An 18412-nucleotide genomic window follows, 5' to 3' on the forward strand; every position below is an offset into this window, starting at 1 on the left:
AATGTTTAATGATGGAGACCAAGGTTCCTTTTCTTCTTCACATTATTTTTAATAAAAGTAAATGTTGAAATAAGAAAATTACAATGACACAGTGGTCTGTTGTTCAGGTCTTTAATTTAAATTCTGGACATTTTATCCAGTGCCACATTAACACAAAAGTCTGTGTCAGTCTGTGTTGAAGAGATACTTAAAACACAGGTTGTCTTTAAAAAAAAAGTTCTTGTTTATTAACTTTTGTTTATGAAAAATAATGGTGGTGACTTCAGGAAATAGAAGAAAGGAATTTTATATTTTTTTCACAAACGTTGTTTCACTTCTGAGAGTTTTTGCCCGCTTCTTTTTCTTTTCCCAAGTTTTTCCTGGAAAGGGGTTTTTCTTTGTTTGCTGTGTATTTTCATATTTGCAGTGTCGAGATGTTTATTTATATTCAGAACAAATATGCAAATAGGACATATATTTGGCAAGGCGTTTGTGATGTGGGGGCTGCTCTGTAGTTTATGATGCTAGTCTGCACTGTTGAGGATAGAGCAGGTCTTTTTGGAGGGTCTGCTTGGTGTGTTACACAACCGCTGAGGGCAATTATGAAGCACAGCCTTATGAATTCAGTGTCTCTGCACTTGGAGGGATGCTATGCTGCTGACTTGCAATAAAGGACTGGAAGGGATAATATTGATAAATAATATTATTTTAAAAAGAGCCTGTAGGCAGACGGGGAAAACCCCAGCAGCCCGGCTTCGTTAACAAACCTGCAGTCTCTGTATAATTAGGTGTTTTCTCATGTTTCCCTGAAGCCCACGTTGGAGGCAGCACAATTAAAGAAAGTGGTCATTCTTTTGTGTGCAGGTGACCTAAATCTAGTCGGGCATCATTTTCAGTGGCTAACAGGAAAGCGGGGAACAGTTATCGCAGGGCACCAGCTGTCAGCGAGGATGGGCAGGTCCTCTGACTTCCTGTTTCTCAGCATGCTGTTTGCCCTGCAGCAAAACAAAACCAGCTTCCCATCCCGGCGTGTGAAACAATAGACGTTGCAAACATACCTCTTCTGCTTCTGTCATCCTTTTTCCTTCCTCCATTCCGTCTTCCTCCTTTCCTCTGTGTTATCAACTTCCCTGCCTCCTCCTCTTTCTCTGGAACTTCTTCTTCCTTTATCTGCCACGTCTTTTCTTCTGTTGCATCTCTGCTGATGTCCCCACTGTCACAGGCAGAAGTCCTAGCAACAAACTGACTTTTTGTGTGCAGAAAAATGTTGTTTGCATTTTGTGTTAAACAATACTGTCTATTCTGTAGATTGCGGTCCACGTCTGGACCCCACAGTCATGCCACTTCAGAAGTTAAACTTCTGACCTTAGACCACTCTTTCTTAACCTTTTTTTAAAAACAGTACATACAAAACAGTACAATGAAAAATCCCACAGCACACCACTCGTCAAAATATTCACAAAAAGTGAAACACAAATACACAAATGTATTTAAATATATCGATTTTGTAGTTGCAGTTTACTCATGACTTTCTTAGTATAAAGTATAGTATAGTATAAAACCTGGGCCTGTTTAGTTGAACACCAGTTGAATGCTGATATACATACAGGAATTTGATTTTATAGCTCACTGAAATATTTGGGAGTATATGGTAATCGAAACACAAACAAGTTTCAAACAGTTTGTCAAAGTTTTTTCTTCTGGAACAGAAAAATATGCATATATTTCACGGAACTTGTCCTACAGTTTAACAAAACTTTGACATTTTGGAATTTTTGTTGCAACCAGAACATGATGTAATTTATTTGCAGTGACAACAGAGGAGAGAGAAGTTGTTTGTTGCTGGCACCCTAGGATTGTTAAGCATTTCAACCGAGATGACGTAAGATTTTTAACTAGTTTTTGTCATTTTTGGAACATACCTCTTCAGGATGGGTTCATCATTGTGCCTTCAAATTGGATTAGAATAGCGTTGAAAGGGTTTCAACAACATTTCTAAAGGTCATGTCTTGGCCTGGATACTAGAAAGTCGTTCTAAAAGAGCTCATTAAGCTTTGCCTGGATTTTCACCAGAATGGAATCTAATTATGGTCTCATTAAATATGAACTTCCTGGACAGCAACCCTGAAAACTAGCCCTGGAAAACCACTCATTTGACACCTGTTATTTGTGGAAGGTGTGCGTATTATGTTGACATTTTTACTAGTGTTTTACTTTTCTTGTCCTCTGATGATTCATGACAAATCTGGTACAACTATAGGTCAAATCAACAAGAGAAGCACTTAAATAATTTACTATGGCTGTTAAAGCCATAGACAACCCTGACTAATAAAGCTGGGGGAGGAAACAGATGAAGTTCATTATTAGTAGGTCATAATATTTAAGGATAATATAGGGATCAATGAAGAGACATGTCTTGCCCTGTCTTTATTTTGTCCTGACCTGACCTTACTGAGTCAAGGGCATCTTTATTTTGTTTTCATGTTCTTGTCAGAATTATGAAACATCACAGTTCACTCAGTGGCTGGATTAAGTTTCCGAATCACTGTGCGTTCGCAGTACACTTTGTAAGGCATGAAATAAACATGGAATATCATTTGAAGTGTCCTGGGGAATCCGTCCCATGAGTTGTGTTCTTGTACACATCTGCTATTTGTTTTTGCTGAGAGGAATTTTGTAAATGTTCGCTCCACGTCTGGATGACAAGCGTGCACTTCATGAAAAAATGAAGAATGACGTGCAACATGAGCTTTTAACAGAAAGGTCAAAAAGAGGCACTGAGAGAGAGAGAGAGAGAGAGAGGGAGAGAGAGGGAGGCAAAAGTAAAAAAGCAGCTTTTATTAATAATGAATAGATTTCTTTCTTTCAGTATAAAACTAGAGAGTAGAGAAGAATTTACGAGGAGAAACTGGCGACTATGCACAAACACACACACACACACACACATCAGAGACAAACACACAGTTATTCAGCTTCATAATGCATTGTTATTGACACATGGAGAAATCCATATTTATCTATAATACAGTGTGGTGGAGGCCCATCAGTCTCCATAGTCTATGACAGGGTCTGCAGCCCTTTACTTAAGCTATTAAATCTTTATGTGGCCCTTTTTCATCCATCAGGAAGTCTTCATCTGTACACACACAGGAACACACACCGGAACACACACAGCTTTCCAAAAGTATCATTAGTTGCCAAAATAAAGATGTTTTATTAAAACACATGGTTTAGAGCATTGGTTTTCAAAGTGGGGGCTGCAGCCCACTGGGGGAGCTATTAGGACCTCAGAAAATTGGAGGAAAGAAGAAAAAAAATCTTTTTATATATTTTTTAAATAACCATTTTTCCTGAACCGTTCAACACCAATGCAGCGTTATAATCAGATAATCAAGTTACAGACACTTACAGTCTTTCTTTTTTTTTGTGATATAAATTATCAGGAAAAGCTGTAAATATTTATATGCTGGCACTGTTTTCTATACCAGCGTTTCCTAAGCCTTTCTGAAACCACGGCACATCAAACAAAAATCTCACAAAAATTACATCTAATTAAATATAATAATCTTCTAGTTGAAATGACCTCATAATTGACTAAAATCTCGGCCTGTTTAGTTGAAGACAACACTGATATACTGGAAGAAATTGAAGAAAGACACTCACACAGATCTTCTTTAGCTTTTATCTTTTATTGTTTTCATAGCCTTCTGCTGCCACCTAGCAGAAGAGTATTTAATTGTTCTACCTCTAATGCTTTGAAGAGCAAAGATAAATGATATGCAATGAATAAATAATAGTTTTCAACCCAATTAAGTACATTTGGATAATTTACCACGGCACACCTAATGATCTCTCACGGCACACTAGTGTGCCGCGGCACAGTGGTTGGGAATCACTTTGTTATAGACAACCTTGAGCAGACACTGAGTGAGAGAGAGAGAGAGAGAGTTTGAATACATATTTAATCCCTGAGTTGGTTGATTAAGATAAGAAGAGCCACATTAATGGAGTTCTATTAGAAATTCCCTTTGTTGGATGAATCCCGGGTGATTTTTATTCCTCCTGCAGGTGATTAGAGCTACAAGCCATTTTGCTGGATGAGACATTTGATGCATTTTTACTAAAATTGTGTCAGTTATTTTCAAATTTAGATGTAGTTTCTTTTTGGAGCCATGCTGTGAAAAGGTGGTTAGTGGTCTTGCTTTACAGCAAAATAAAAATGGTTAAATCCCCTGGTCACTGATGGTTTTTATTGTATGGAGTTCACGTGTTCTCCATGTGTAAGTGTGGGTATTACTCAGAGAATTCAAACTTGTAAAAAAAAAAGCAAGGTTAGGTTAATTGTACACAGCGCTGACTTGGATTTAGCATTAGTTTATAAATGAAGTAGTAACTGTATTGAATATACAGTTTTAAGTAATGCAAAAACAGTCACAGACCTTAGACAAGAGGCTGCACTTTATCACAGAGGGTAATTGTTCATCAACTCAAAGGACAGGAGTTTGATTCTAGACTCAGAGTTAAACAACGTTGACGTATTTGGTAAACCACAAGACAAGAAAGCTCTTTCATTTTCATACAGACCAAATATGTGTTAAATGTTATTTGTAAATCCACAACAGCTTATCTGGATATTGTAAAAAAAAAAAAGAAAAGAAATGAAAGTCAGACATAAAAAGCATGGGGTTCCTTAAGTGTTACACATTAAGACTGTGGTTGAATAGATTTTTATATTAAAGAGCTGAAATGAACATCACCTTGACTCAGCTGGTTGAGTTCTGCAGTGTTTTAATCCTTTTAAATTGAACTTTAAACACTAAAAACATTGCCAATGAAATACTTTCAAATGGTCCAAGGTCATTTCCTTGATGCAAATGTGTTAATGTCTTTGTCCGTGGACTCTACTGGCAAGTGTTTATCACTGAACGGGGAAAACTGATTATTTTTCCAATTAACGCCTTTTTTAACGATTTTCTAAGTTTTCTGTGAATTCCTCTGACCCTGACCCTGACCCTTGAACGTCACTCCTGTGTAAATCAGTGGGAGTGTAGTGGGCTCCTCTGTGTCTTTTAGATCAGATCATGATTATCAGAGGTCACACGGTGCAAAGTGATGCTGATTACTGATGATTCAGGCTCGTGGGTCAGAGTCACACGCGCTCTCTCTTCGTTCCAGTTTATTTGCTGTGCGTTCAGAGATTGACATTTTTTGTTAAGTTTTGGAAGGACATGATGCACCTCTGCACTGAGTTCTGGAATTTTTTTGCACAGTTGTGCCTGGTGGTGCAGATGGTGGTTGGGAGGAGGAGGAGGTGTCTTTGTCTCTTCCTCCTCTGCATGTTGTGTCCTCCCTGTGGAGCTGCGCCCTGGGGGTTGGTAGGAGTGTGGAGTCAGGGGAGTTATTGAATTATGGATGGAGGTGAAGAGGGGATGAGGGCTGGCCTCCGAGGGACATACACACAGCTCCCCATGCCCCCACCCCCCGACCCCTCACCACCACCACCTCTCTTCCCCATCATCCCCAACATTTCCCGTTCTCCCTTCAAACCCCCCTCCTTCCTGTCTTTTCCCTCCGGCGTCCTCCTCTGCCTAAACAGTCTCCATCCACGCGTGGCGTGAGGTTGGACGAGGGTGACTGGAGACGTGTCGCTCACTCTTCCCTCTGCTGACTCCCTGCTATGCTATTTTTTCTTCTCTCTTGTTATACTCTGCTCTTATCTCCTTCTCCCCCTCTCCCTCACTTTCTCCCCCCCATGATTTTTTACAGGAACATTTAAATTGACAGAGCTGAAAATAGTGAATAAATGTGAAGAGAAGTAAAAAAACATGGAGTTTCACCTACTAGTTAATAAGGTTACCGTCAGCCGGTGGTAAAGACCACACTAATGTTTTACCATAAATGAAGCTCAGATGAACATTGACGTCCATGGCCGGACTGTGTTGTTTGCTGCAGGGATGGAGACTGTGTTTGTTGGACAGATTTTGCGCCAATAGGAGATTCCATTGTGTCCAAACTTCCTGGTTATTATAGGCTTGTTTCTGTTGACATGTTAGCTGTTAGCAAAGTATTGTGGTAAGCAACATGAAAAAATAACTGGCAATTTGCGGACAGAGTTGTGGGCGGGGCTGAAGAGATAAAGGTGTGGTCACAACATGGACAGACCATCTGTCACATTAAATTATGAAGACATTCATTTCCATGGAGAAAAACTTAAGCACACGTGAACAAAACCTGCAAACTTTTTTACAGAAAATTCATCTTTTTAAGCTGCTGCCTAGAGGGTGCTACCTCCTCTTCTTCTTGTGCCGGTCCACTCCATCTCCTTTGTCCAATATATTCACATCTCCTCTGCATATCCATCTCCACTTCTGATACTTTATCTTTATCTCAGTTTTTTGACATCTTTAAAACTAGGCCTACATGCGTTGCTTTGAAAACACACCTGAAACATTTCTCTTCTTTCATACGTTTCGTATTGAATTGAAAGATTACAGGCTTTTGTGTGTGATTTTTGATTGACAGTTTCTTTGATAACAGAGACCCCGCAAATTCTAACATCAGAGCTGAAAAGCAATGCTTCTCACTTCGCCTCTCAGTAGTTCCTGGTTTTTAATATGTAATTTCTAATAGCATGTTCGTCTAAGTCCTAATGATGTCCTTGTACAGTGGTGTCTTTGGGACAGTGGGAAAAAAAGTTTGTTCTTTAATAAATTCTATTATTGTTTTTCAGGGTAAGGGCAGTGGGGGAAGTGTTTAGCTTGCATAAATAGAGCCCCCCTCCCGAGCTTTACAACACCCCCACCCCCAAAATGACAGGAAATATGAGAGAAAGAGAGAGAGAGAGAGAGAGAGAGAGAGAGAGATTGAATTAAAGTTTTATGACTGATGAATATTTCATGTTCTGTGCAGTGATTCCCACATTCTGCTCTGTGTGTGTGTGTGTGTGTGTGTGCGTGTGTGTGTGAGTGCAGTACATGCACAGGCAGCACATGTGTGTCCTTCCTGTAGAAAATATGCGGAGTGGTTTTAACCCTTTCTCTCCCATTGACTGACAATGGATTGAGCCTAAAGTGTTTCCTATGTTTCATTAATGTCTTGAATTATTCTCCATTTCCTCTCCTACAGACAGACACATGACAGTTACTGCATATTAAAGTTTCACTGTTAATGATTTTACAGTGCTTTTGGATTTTTTTGTGTAAATAATAGTTCATTGCAAATAAGTGATAACAAAAACATGGAGTCTGTCTTAAACGATCATGGCCTGAACTAAATAAAATTAAAAATAAAATGAATATATGTTAAAATCTTAAAAATTAAAACAATAAAATATACTCTAACATAGGAAAATACTTTTACCTACAACTCCCTGCCTGTAGTATTTAATAATATAAATGTGATGTTTCTTGGGAATAACTAATATATATAATATGGTAGTTCTGTTCTAGATCCCGGGCCCTATATTTGACATCAATATGGTTTGGGCATTTAATTGATCAAATAAATAATCCAGAAGTTTAAACCAATGTGATTATCCAATAAAATATTCATAGGTGAATATTTTACTTTTGGGTTAAATACATGTTCATATATGTATTGTGTACATATATGAACATGTATGTACATACATACATGTATATATTTATACATACATTATACATACATTAGTATATATTTATACTATATATATACATATATGTTACTTGTGTGTTAATATTATCTGTATTTCAAATTTGAATGAAGTTATAGATTTAAAAATATATTTTTACAATCTTTTTCAGTCCAGCTTGTTCTTTCTTCAGTTGTCTGTTGTCACTCTCTCCTCTCCTGCCTGCGTCTTGTCCCTGTGCAGCACTGAGCAACAGCGCTGTTAGTCAGCGCCTTTGACAAACAGTAAGGTTGAGTTGACTTAATTAGTTTGCCGATGATCTAGAACCCACCCCCCTCTGAACAAGTAATGGTAGCTCATAATGGCTATTTAGATGGAGATATGAGTCGATGAAGACGGACATTTGTTTACCAAGTCCTGCAGGCCAGATCGGATCAATACGTCAGCTTGGTTTTCATCCAGGCATCTCTCCTCTCTGCAGCTTACACCCAGGGCTAATATTCGATTTAAATAGTATTTTTAGCTTAGCTTATTGATTACAGTACGTTCTGCAGGTTGGAGCAAACACAGGTTTGTACACACAACACACAAATCAATATTAACCTGTCAGAGTCTGAGGTGATCTACTCCTTCTCTCGGGTCGCTTAATCCGTTTGTTTGAGCCTAACCTGGTGTCTGCTGCAGGTTATGAGTTGGTGTCTGTGTCAGAGAATGTTCATTAAATGAAAAGAAGTGTCAGAGATTATCCTGGAGATACTGGAGTCACATGGGGGGAAAGTTGAATATAGAAAGAGAAAAAAAAAAACAAACATCTGAGAGACGGTGTTGTTAGGAAAAAGTAAGCTTAGAACAACAAACAATAAAATTCACATTACTATGTAGTTGCACATACTGTATCTGTATGTTTGTGTGTGTAAATGGGTCTATGCCTTCTATAGTCTATATACATATATATAAATATAACAGAACTATATAGACGTTTGCCAAACAGATAGCTAAAGTAGCTGATGGTTAGCCTCGACAGCATTGATTTTAAATTAAATGGAAGGAAATATTTGTATATAATACACATATTTCTGAATATAATATGGTTTTGTTGGAAGTTGCAGGCCATGAAAAAGTTTTTTGCAATAATTGGCCCTCACCCTCACTTTAAACATTTTTCCTGTGATTTTTTTTTCTCTTCTTCCACAGAGTTACATTTATTTTTACTGACGGTTAAGTAGTTGATTTTGACCGTTTTTTTTTTCATACACACATATGTGTAGGTGTTTTACACTTAATTATTCATTTTTTTCAACCATACCATCATAATAATAATAAGAATAATAATAATAATCCAACACTGTTAGCATCTTGTTGTGACTAGACCGTACTGTGAGGAATGGACCGTCTCAGGTCTTAAATTCGTTGCTTCACAGTCTGAGGAACATTAGCAAGGAGCAAACATTATGGATCATGCAGAATTTTCTCCTCACCCTCTCCTCTCCCTCGTTTTCATCCTAGTTTTTCTTCTGCACTGCAGAGAACTGCATTTGCTGCATAATCGCCCACTGAGTATCTGCTGACTTTCTTAGCTCTTTTCTCTCCCCGACTTTTCTTCTTCATCTCCCCTTTTCTGTCTTGATTTTAATTTGGCTTCATTCTGCTCAGCTGCTTGTAAGCATTTCCCTCATCACCTGCAGTAGTCGGCCAGGTCTGGAGGACGGTTATTACAGGTGTGAGGTGTTGTGGTTTGACTGCTCTCATTTCCAGTTGTGATAATGTTATTGAGAAGACAAAAGATAATCGCTTTGGTGACTTAATTGTTTGGTAAAGACGAATAAAACTCATTTTGTATTGGATTTTGAATTTTTATACAATTTAATGACATCAATAACATTTCAAAAATCACTTGTGGTATAGTTACATGTAAATTGCTCTTATTTTAACATTTTAAAGCAAATATTTTCCATCGCCGAACATACTAGTGTAGTTCAGTAAAACATCCAACTGCAGTCCTGCAAAACACAGGGTTGAGGCCCAAAGGTGGATCGCAAATTATTACCAAATACATTCTGATAGTGTTTCTATCTTAATAATTATTTTCCCCTTGAAAAACTGTTGTATGTCTTAAAAAGAGTCAGATTTTCATTAAATATGTAGTAAAAGTAAAATGTAAAAAAAATTAAATATGTAGTAAAAGTAAAATGTAAGTAAGTAAGTAAGTATAAAATCATAAAATGTAAAGTAAAAGTGTGTATAAATCTTGATTATTGCATTTATTTAGATGAATACAAAACAATTCATCAGAATAATTTATCACCTTGGTGTTTTACTGAAAAGCTCATAGGGACGCAGAAATGCATGTTGGGAATGCACATGTATACACCCATATGTACTGCAGCATTAGGAAAGAACATATATATACATATACATATATATATATAGTATTTTTTATACTAAAAAGTGAACCAATTAGATACACTGAAAAGGCTATAGGTTCTTGTGAATTAACTCTATCTGCTTTTATCGGCTTCATTAAACTGCCTGTCACATTCATACAGTGACGCTGCCACACATTCACACACTCAGGGTTTATTTTGCCCAAGGAGACATCACTCCTCAGACACAGAGGTGGGTTTGATTGAGCCGCAGATCTTCTAATTAGACCAGTCACTGCTACCCTACAAAAAGTCCCACAAAGGCTAGTAGTCCAACTTTTCTTTCATGATATTAGGGAGCCTGCACCAAAACTGTCAAAAATGTCACATTTGGACCCACATAGTGAAACACTAATGGTGAGTTTTTTTTCCACTGCAGGAAGTATAACCAAGAGGTAAAACATTAGCATAAATGCATGAGTTTTCACTGCAGGGACCTGAAAGTCACTGAAAGAACCAGAGCTTCCAACGCTAAACTTCTCCCTGCTTTAGGATGTAATAAGAATGTTTGGAAAATTAAAATCTGTTGTGTGTCCATTCCTAGTACCAAAAAGCTTCTACTGCAGGAAATGTTCAAGAGATTTAAAGTAATTGAGCTTTTCTTTGAACCTCAAAAAATTCTTGAGAGGAACTAGATGGGGGTTGAAGTACTAGTCATAATAAACCAGAGTAATTATGATCTATGAATAATCTTTTTTTTTTCTTATGGGTGCACTAGAGAAGTCATTTTATCGAATAATCTTCCCTTGTCTTTAGCCCAAAATAATTCCTGCATTTAAAAGCAGTCCAAATGCAGTCTAGAACATCCACAATCCTCTTCCAGCAGTTAATAATACATAAAACATATTATAACAAAGTCCAGAAGTACTTGTGTTTTTTTTTTCCTGCAGTGCATTCCCTCTTTTTTATTCTCCTGATGCTGTTAAAAACATCTCAGCGAGCCACACTGTTACTCTGTGTGACCCGCTCCCTCATTAAAACCCAAATTATATTATCACACAGACCGTCCTGTTGTGAAAACTATGCAGCAAAGCATGCTGCGTATTTCATGTTGACAAACCTGTTGACAAACCTGTTAAAATAAGGGATATTACCCTTTAGTGCTTTCAAATTATTTGTTGCATTTTATATGAAGATGTATGTAAAAGCAGGGGTGTCTCTAAGTATTCAGAGCACCGGGCTGGAGGTTAGATATGAAACTGGAAAAACTGGAATTACTCCTGGCTAAGAGAAAAAGAGAAAAAAACAGAAAAAGTTTCTTCCAGTTATGGCTTAACTTTTATTAAAAACAAATAAAATTACAAATAAAATTACACAGTCTAAGTGAAAAGTGTCAAGTGATGTCCACAGTAACCATAGCAACAGTTCATGTTTCAAAAACAGCAAAGTTTTGCTAAAATGATTTTCTAAATCAGCGTAAAGTTAGCCAACACAAGTAATAAATTAAACCCAAGTTTGATTTAACACTCACAAAAAAAATAAATAAATAACAGATTAGTTGCTAAAAGTTATGGCAGTTCTCCAGTTCAAGACGGCATTTAGATTCAAACAACGGTTCTCATTCACACCAGTGGTCAACTTAGAGTAAACATTTCATCAAATTCTGTTGTTGGAATAACACTGGAGTACTTATATATATACTTAAATATTAAAATAAAATCAAAACTTTTCATGTCTTTTCTAGAGTGCAACCATCACATTGCATTGACCATGTGACCAATTTTTCTTCCTCTTGTTTTGCTCCTTTATATAAACATATATAACATTGTAATATATGTTTGAATATGAAGATGTGCTTGTATGTCCATGAGGGGGAGATAAATACCTCTGTTGACCCTTTGTATGCGTAAGTGAGTGTATCTGTATGTGTTTGTGTACACACACACACACAGCAGCCAGCTGCCCTGCTTTCTTCACATGCCCTGAAACTACTCTCGTCTGTCTGGCTCAGGCTCCTTTTTTTGGCAGAATTCCTGGAGACCTACAGAGGGGAAACAATCCAAACAAAGTGGCGTGAATTAATGTGACTAATTAATACCAGGATAATTATTTGTAAATTGCATGTTTAGGTAACACGTTCCTTGAGAGGCATATGCTCTTTGTCGCGTTCGCCCCCCAAAACAAGTGGCAGCTAATCAGGCTGTCTCTGTGGAGTGGCCTGTCGATGAAGACGGGCCAATCAGCACGGAGCAGGAAAAGGGCAACACAGGAGAATAAAGCAAAAAGGAAAGAAAAGAAAGAGAGAAGTAGGTTGAAGTGATGAGGGAGGACAAAAAAAAAAAAAACAAGTCACATCTAAAACAAATCCCTCTCATTTCATCTGAGCCTCCCGTCCCTCTGCAGTTGTTTGTGTGGAGGTTGTTATTTGGCTTGTTGCTCTGTTGGTGAGTGTGAAATCTGTCTGCCCATTAGCAGATAAATAATCCTTGTTTTCAGCGTGGGCTCACAACGTGGGGACGCTCAAGCTTTTTTTATTCATTTTTTTTTGAACACTGAAGTTAATGATTGTATTTATAATTGCCTCACTGTGAAGGTTTTTTTTTATCTCTCTGTCTCCGTACATTCTCTTTGTGTGCTTGCTTTTTACAGTTGTGTTCATTATTGCTTTGTTGTGATTTTCCACAGATTGAGTGGGGGCATTTTGTAGAACTTGTGTTTGACTTTATTCCCTTTTTCAGATATTTGAAAAATAAAGAAAGAAATACCTCAATTAATAGACTTTACGTCTAAGATCTGACCCAGGACTTAATCATGGAGTTTGGACTGGTTTTGCACAGGCCTTACAGCAGACATTAAGCATTGTTGGTTCATGTTAGCCTTTCTTGGTTGCCCAAGATTGCCTTCTTAGTTTGGGGCTAACATTTCTTTTAACTTAAAGGCTATTTTTGCTACATGATTGCTAACTTATGGCAATGTCATGGCTAACCCTAAGCTAAGCTAATTTATATTATATTAATTTATTTTGTTTAACCTTTAGCTTTGTTTCAAATATGTGTTACTTTTTTCAAATGTATGAACACATCTTTAATAATGTCATTTATGAACACGTTGAGTTCCTTAGCATCTGCACTTCAGTGTTTACCTGCTTTATAAATGTAGTAACAAATGAGCCTGGAAATTGTTCGAAACCCAGCCTTGAATCTACTGTATATAAAGACCCAGACAAAGACTCTGTGCTGAAAATGATCCAAACCCTGAGAGCATGGATGCTACGACATGCTTGTCTATCACGCTGACACTGCAGCCTACAAACATTGAGTTTTATGAGAAGTGTTTTAGTTGAGAAGCATGCAACCTGTGCAAAAGAAGCAGCGATGCACCTGCATCACCTGAGCATCCTTCTCCTCCTCACCCACCTATCCCCTTCCCGGAGACGTCCCTCGATGTCTCTCCCTTCCCATCACCCCTCACTAAGTCCTTGTTCCCTCATTGACAAGCTGATTTTTTTCATCTTCCCCACTAGATCCGCGCTCTTTTTTTTATACCTCCTTTTTTTCAACCCTACCCCCTCCCACCCCTTTCTCACCTCTCCCCTCCTCATCTCCACCGAGCTTCTCCGCATTAGCAGTCAGCTCCACTCCCAGACATACTTTGTTTTTCAACCATTGTGAAGAACGAGGGAGAGGGGGAGGGAGGGTGGGGGGGGAGGCAGCGAGATACAGAGAATGGGGAAAGTGAGGAAGAGAGAATGAACTGCAAGTAATAGAGAGAGAGAGAGAGAGAGAGCGAGAGAGAGAGAGAGCATCATTTACACAGCCATACAGAGGAGCAAAGCCTGCGCCTCACCACCTCACCACATCTCCTCCTCCTCCTCCTTCTCCTTCTCTTCTTCGCTCAGCCTCTGCTCACGATGCCAAACATTTTATATGTTATTTAGTCATGCCTGACTTTATCGAATTTGAAAAACATGCCAGTCACGGGTGCACCCTCCCCTCCTCGCCCTCCCCACCACCACTTCTATTCTCCGTCTCCATTCTCCACTCCTGCCACCACCTTCATCGCTGCTTCCTCTTGGTCTTTCTCTCAATTGAGGCTCTTAGGCCACTGTGTTTTGGTGGACATTTCAGCTGTAGATCAAATTCTGTTCCCATTTTTCCTTCTGCTTTATGCACACACACACACGCACACACACACTTCCTTTGACCACTCAGCAACCCCAGGGGAAAAGGGAGAAAGAGCAGAGCTCTGGCCAACTGAGTGTTGACTCTAAGATGGGATTATTTCTGCTAGGAATCAGAAGCCTTGTGCTGCTGGATATCATGGCTGTCCAGATTTTGTATTATTATTATTACAGCAGTGTTTGAATGATGGGGGAAAATGCAGAGAAACAAAAGAGTTAACAAAGGCTGAAGGAAATAGCAAACGTCATAATCTAAAAGTTTTATTTTAGCTTAGTTTGTTTTTTGCTCTTACTTAAAATTCTGTTGTAGTTTCAGTAGGTCAGCGAAGGTCATTGATGTAAAGCAGATTAGATTAGAGGCTTTAGTCCCAAATGATCTGCTGAAGCTAAAAATGACACAACATAGTGACTGCTCATGTCGGCAGCAGCAGGCCTGGAATTAACAACACCACACTTAGACCTGGATACGATAGCCATGAAATAAAAACCAACAAATTTAGATTTTTTTTTCCAATTTATATTAAATACTCTTGAACTTTGTTACCCCAGAGAAAATTGGTAAGACAAGGTGAAATAGAAAACCCAGACTGAGGGTGTCATGGCTGCAAATGAAGACACCATCATAAACTCTTATTGTGACTGAGAGTATACTGTTTGTATGGATTTTATGGATTCGTTTTCTACTTAAGATTCTCTGTCCACTTGACTGATGAGTAACGTTTCCTCCTCCAGTTCTGAGCCAGCCCTCGTGCAAATCAAGTCAGTTGGACGTAACAGCCCAGTGATATTTGGATAAGTCCTGGTATTGCACTGCAGCTCACAGATGTATGGAGTGTGAGGCTGGACAGTGCTGACACTACTGAACGTGTTCAGCAGAAACCCTGTAGGTTTAGAAGAAAGAAAGAAAGAAAGAAAAAAAAGGTTTGAAAGGAAGCTCTTTAAGGAAGAATGCCCTGCTAAAATGAGGTCCCTGAGACAGTGAGGGCTGTTCTGCAGATTGGGTCTGTGCAGCTTCTCAACGAGGAACAAAAAGTGCAATATCCAGCTCTGCAGTTAACTGGACAGATTCAAGTTCTTTTTGTTTTACTCCCAAATGAGAGCTGCTCTCTTCTGCTGCTGCAGATCCCTGATCTACATTCTAAATTCTGCTCTAAAGACATTTTTATATTTTCATAGAAAAATACAAATTCATGCATAAATATTTTATCTTTTATGTCCGACTTACTTTTATTTCTCGTGTCAGCAGTGTCTAAACTTTTTTAATGGGGCACATCCTTCTCCTATTCATTTGTAATTTTGTAATGTTATTGTAGTAAACTACAATAGAAAACTGTAGTGTGCATTTTACTAATCATTGAAGTAACTAAATGCACACAGTATTTTGTTTTTTTTTTTATGAATGACCTTTTCTCTATTAAGACAGATGCCAAAAGAAAAAGTTAGTAATCCTTTGGTTTACCAACAATGACAGCACCTCTACGGTAGTAAGATTTAGGAATGTTTAAATATAAATTCACAGCTAACATGCCAGATAAAGCATCTAAAATTAGCAAAGGAAAACAAATGAGTAGGTGTGGGGTTATATTACAAAACAAGATGGATAAAACCAATGGTTAGTCTGCATGTCTGTAAAATTAAATTTTTGCCAAAATGTATATGAACTAATGTAATACTGTGATATGATTAAAAACAACAAACAACATTTACGGTTGTAAGCCAATATTAGCCAAAATATTTAAAGTACATAAAAACACCATAGTTAGCCAAACGCTAACACTAAACAGACTAGTTAAAAACAAAACATTGTAATACATGGTAATAAAAATGCAGCATTAAACCAAATCCCCTTAAAACACATATTATAGTCGTAAAAAAAGCCCTAGTATAAAAGTCTTTGGTGAATCTTTTAGTTCTCTGTGAGTAGCTGTAGTAAACACAAAAAAACATGATGCTGTTAAAGAGGATTTAACAAGATATGGTGAAGTGATGTATTCTAATGTTGGCAGGATGGTTAGTTCCGTTATTATTTCATTATTAGAGGTTAAAAGCTGAAGATTTTATTTTGTCATATTTGGATTGTTCTCCATAATATCACCAGAAATGTGGTTACTGCCAGGCCATCACAGGTCACCCATAATTCACCAGGGGACGTAAGCATTTTTTTTTTCTCTCTCTCTCTCCCTCTCTGTCTCTGGATCGTCCATCCTTCTCCTTAAAGCCTGTAAAGGCAGAAGAGATGGAAAGTAGACAAAGCCTGGGGGCTATAAACCACCGAAGACAATTCCTCCCTCCCTCACTCCTCCTGCTCTCCCTCCCTCCCTTCCTCCTCCTCCTTTAGTTTTCATCATGCACACACTCTTCTACCCCTGTCTCTTTAGGCTTCTTCTTCTGCAGAAAGTTTGTTCTGCAGAAGTTGTCCATCTGTATAATTCATTTAAGAGTCTCTAAAACTCAGCTGTGTAAATGTATTATTCTGAAAAGGAGAGGAGAAAAAAAACGAGGTTTTTGGTTCATGTGCACACTGTTGAAAACAAAACGTTTAGAGTGTGTGCTGCGTTATATCTGTGGAGGCTTCAAATTCACAACGCTATGAGTCGTTCAAAGCAAATCTTTAATCTTCTAATGCGTTGAGAGAAGTGTGTTTACCTTCTGCACTGGAGGAAATTATTTGACACTTGTTTTGTGGAAAATCTGACTCAGATTCAGAGTTTCTGTTCATTCTTGGAAGATAAATGAGTCAGTCGTTTGGTCCAGATTTGAATGATAATTTACAGATAAATCTAATCATTCTCGTGCTCATTTATTTCGAATTAACTTACTACAAATTGGGAAAAGCATCACCTAGATGGTCAATAACATTAATTGTTCTTGATTATTTTTTGTTTTTACTGAGCCACGGTTTAGGTAGAAAAATAATTAACACTCACTAAATATTTAGTTAAACCGACGCTTACAGAGGGTTCAGCCGGGGCCAAAGCTGAGACTCTTTTATTGGCAGAGTAACACACAAGCTGCTGTAATGAGTGCAGAGGATCGAGGCGAATCAATAGACAGCAGACCTAACACTCCTCCCAGTGTGTTCAGTGTGAGAGATTCCAATGATGGAAAAGTCAGACCGGAAAACAAAAGGGATTTTCTCTGAAAAACCTAATCAGCGCCAACCACTCTCTTCTACTGAGGGGCTCTTGATTGCCATTAGGATATTTATTACAAACAAATTTATTCCTGAGTATTTTTTAAAAGTAGCCATCTTAAGTCAAACAACCAAGCAGTTGTTGGGAAACTTAAAGTTGGTCTTGAAATTTTTAAACATATGAGAAAAATGAGAAAACAAAACAAAACCCATTGTAAATAAAGTTGTAAAAATGTTTCCAATACAAAAGCCTCACCAAAAATATCAAGAAACAAGTGAAATTAGTCAAAAATTATCTAAGATTTTTAAAATGAATATTTAGGGTTAGAAAAGTGATGCAAAACTGGACTATCGAAAAAAAAATTATATAGGGAGAGAGAGAGAGAGAGCAACATTTTCTAAAATGTGAATGCACCATCAGAGTTGATGATAAACAACACGTAAACCGCTAACGTTTCCAGTGTTTTGTTCACCACATGTTACACAGTAAATTGCTGCAGTATTATTACTATCATCAATACCAGATGCAACAGCATCTGGTACGAATTAATGGCCGTACTTTGATGTTATTATTTTTATTTTTCGCCCTTGTTTTTTTGTCCTCCTCACATTCATCCCGTCTGCTCTGCCTCTCTTGTCTCCGTGCAGCGATCGGCCGGACGTTGATCCCACGTTATTTCAGCACGGTGTTCGAGGGCGGGGTCAGCGAGCTCCACTACATCCTCAAACACTCCAAGGAATCCTTCCACAATTCCTGCATCACCCTGGACTGTGATCAGTGCACCATGGTCACGCAGCACGGGAAGCCCATGTTTACAAAGGTAACAGCTGACCCCCGAGCTTCTCCCACCATGAATAATTGATCATGAGCTATGATAATGGAGCGGAGCAGGTGTTTAACTGGTTCAAGATCAAATCCATTCCTAACCTTTGGATTCTTTTCCTTTTGTTCCTTTAAGTGCTGGAGGTTTAGGTCATAGCTGGTGGCGTATACATATATATGTATAGAAAAATATATGTTTTGGATTATATTTAATGCATTTTTATTATTCTTTCTTGTTATTATTTTTATTAATATTATTTTTTCTTTCTTGCCAAGTTTATTAAAAATTTAAAAATTCCCATGATACTCAAGGCAATAGCAATCA

The 18412-nt window shown here is 38.0% G+C and overlaps 1 protein-coding gene across 6 annotated transcripts in view; it reads left to right on the forward strand.

Annotated features, from left to right (window-relative positions):
- The window catches only part of ldb2a (LIM domain binding 2a), an 84796-nt gene that overhangs the window by 28886 nt on the left and 37498 nt on the right, over positions 1 to 18412 (forward strand). For all 6 annotated transcript variants that reach the window (XM_017039530.2, XM_017039532.2, XM_008326622.3 and 3 more), the window contains exon 3: positions 17913 to 18085. In XM_017039530.2, the coding sequence (XP_016895019.1) occupies positions 17913 to 18085 (173 nt within the window). The remainder of the gene's footprint in view (positions 1 to 17912; positions 18086 to 18412) is intronic.

Source organism: Cynoglossus semilaevis, chromosome 15 (assembly GCF_000523025.1).
Source record: "Cynoglossus semilaevis isolate Cse_v1.0 chromosome 15, Cse_v1.0, whole genome shotgun sequence".
In the NCBI taxonomy this organism is placed as follows: domain Eukaryota; kingdom Metazoa; phylum Chordata; class Actinopteri; order Pleuronectiformes; family Cynoglossidae; genus Cynoglossus; species Cynoglossus semilaevis.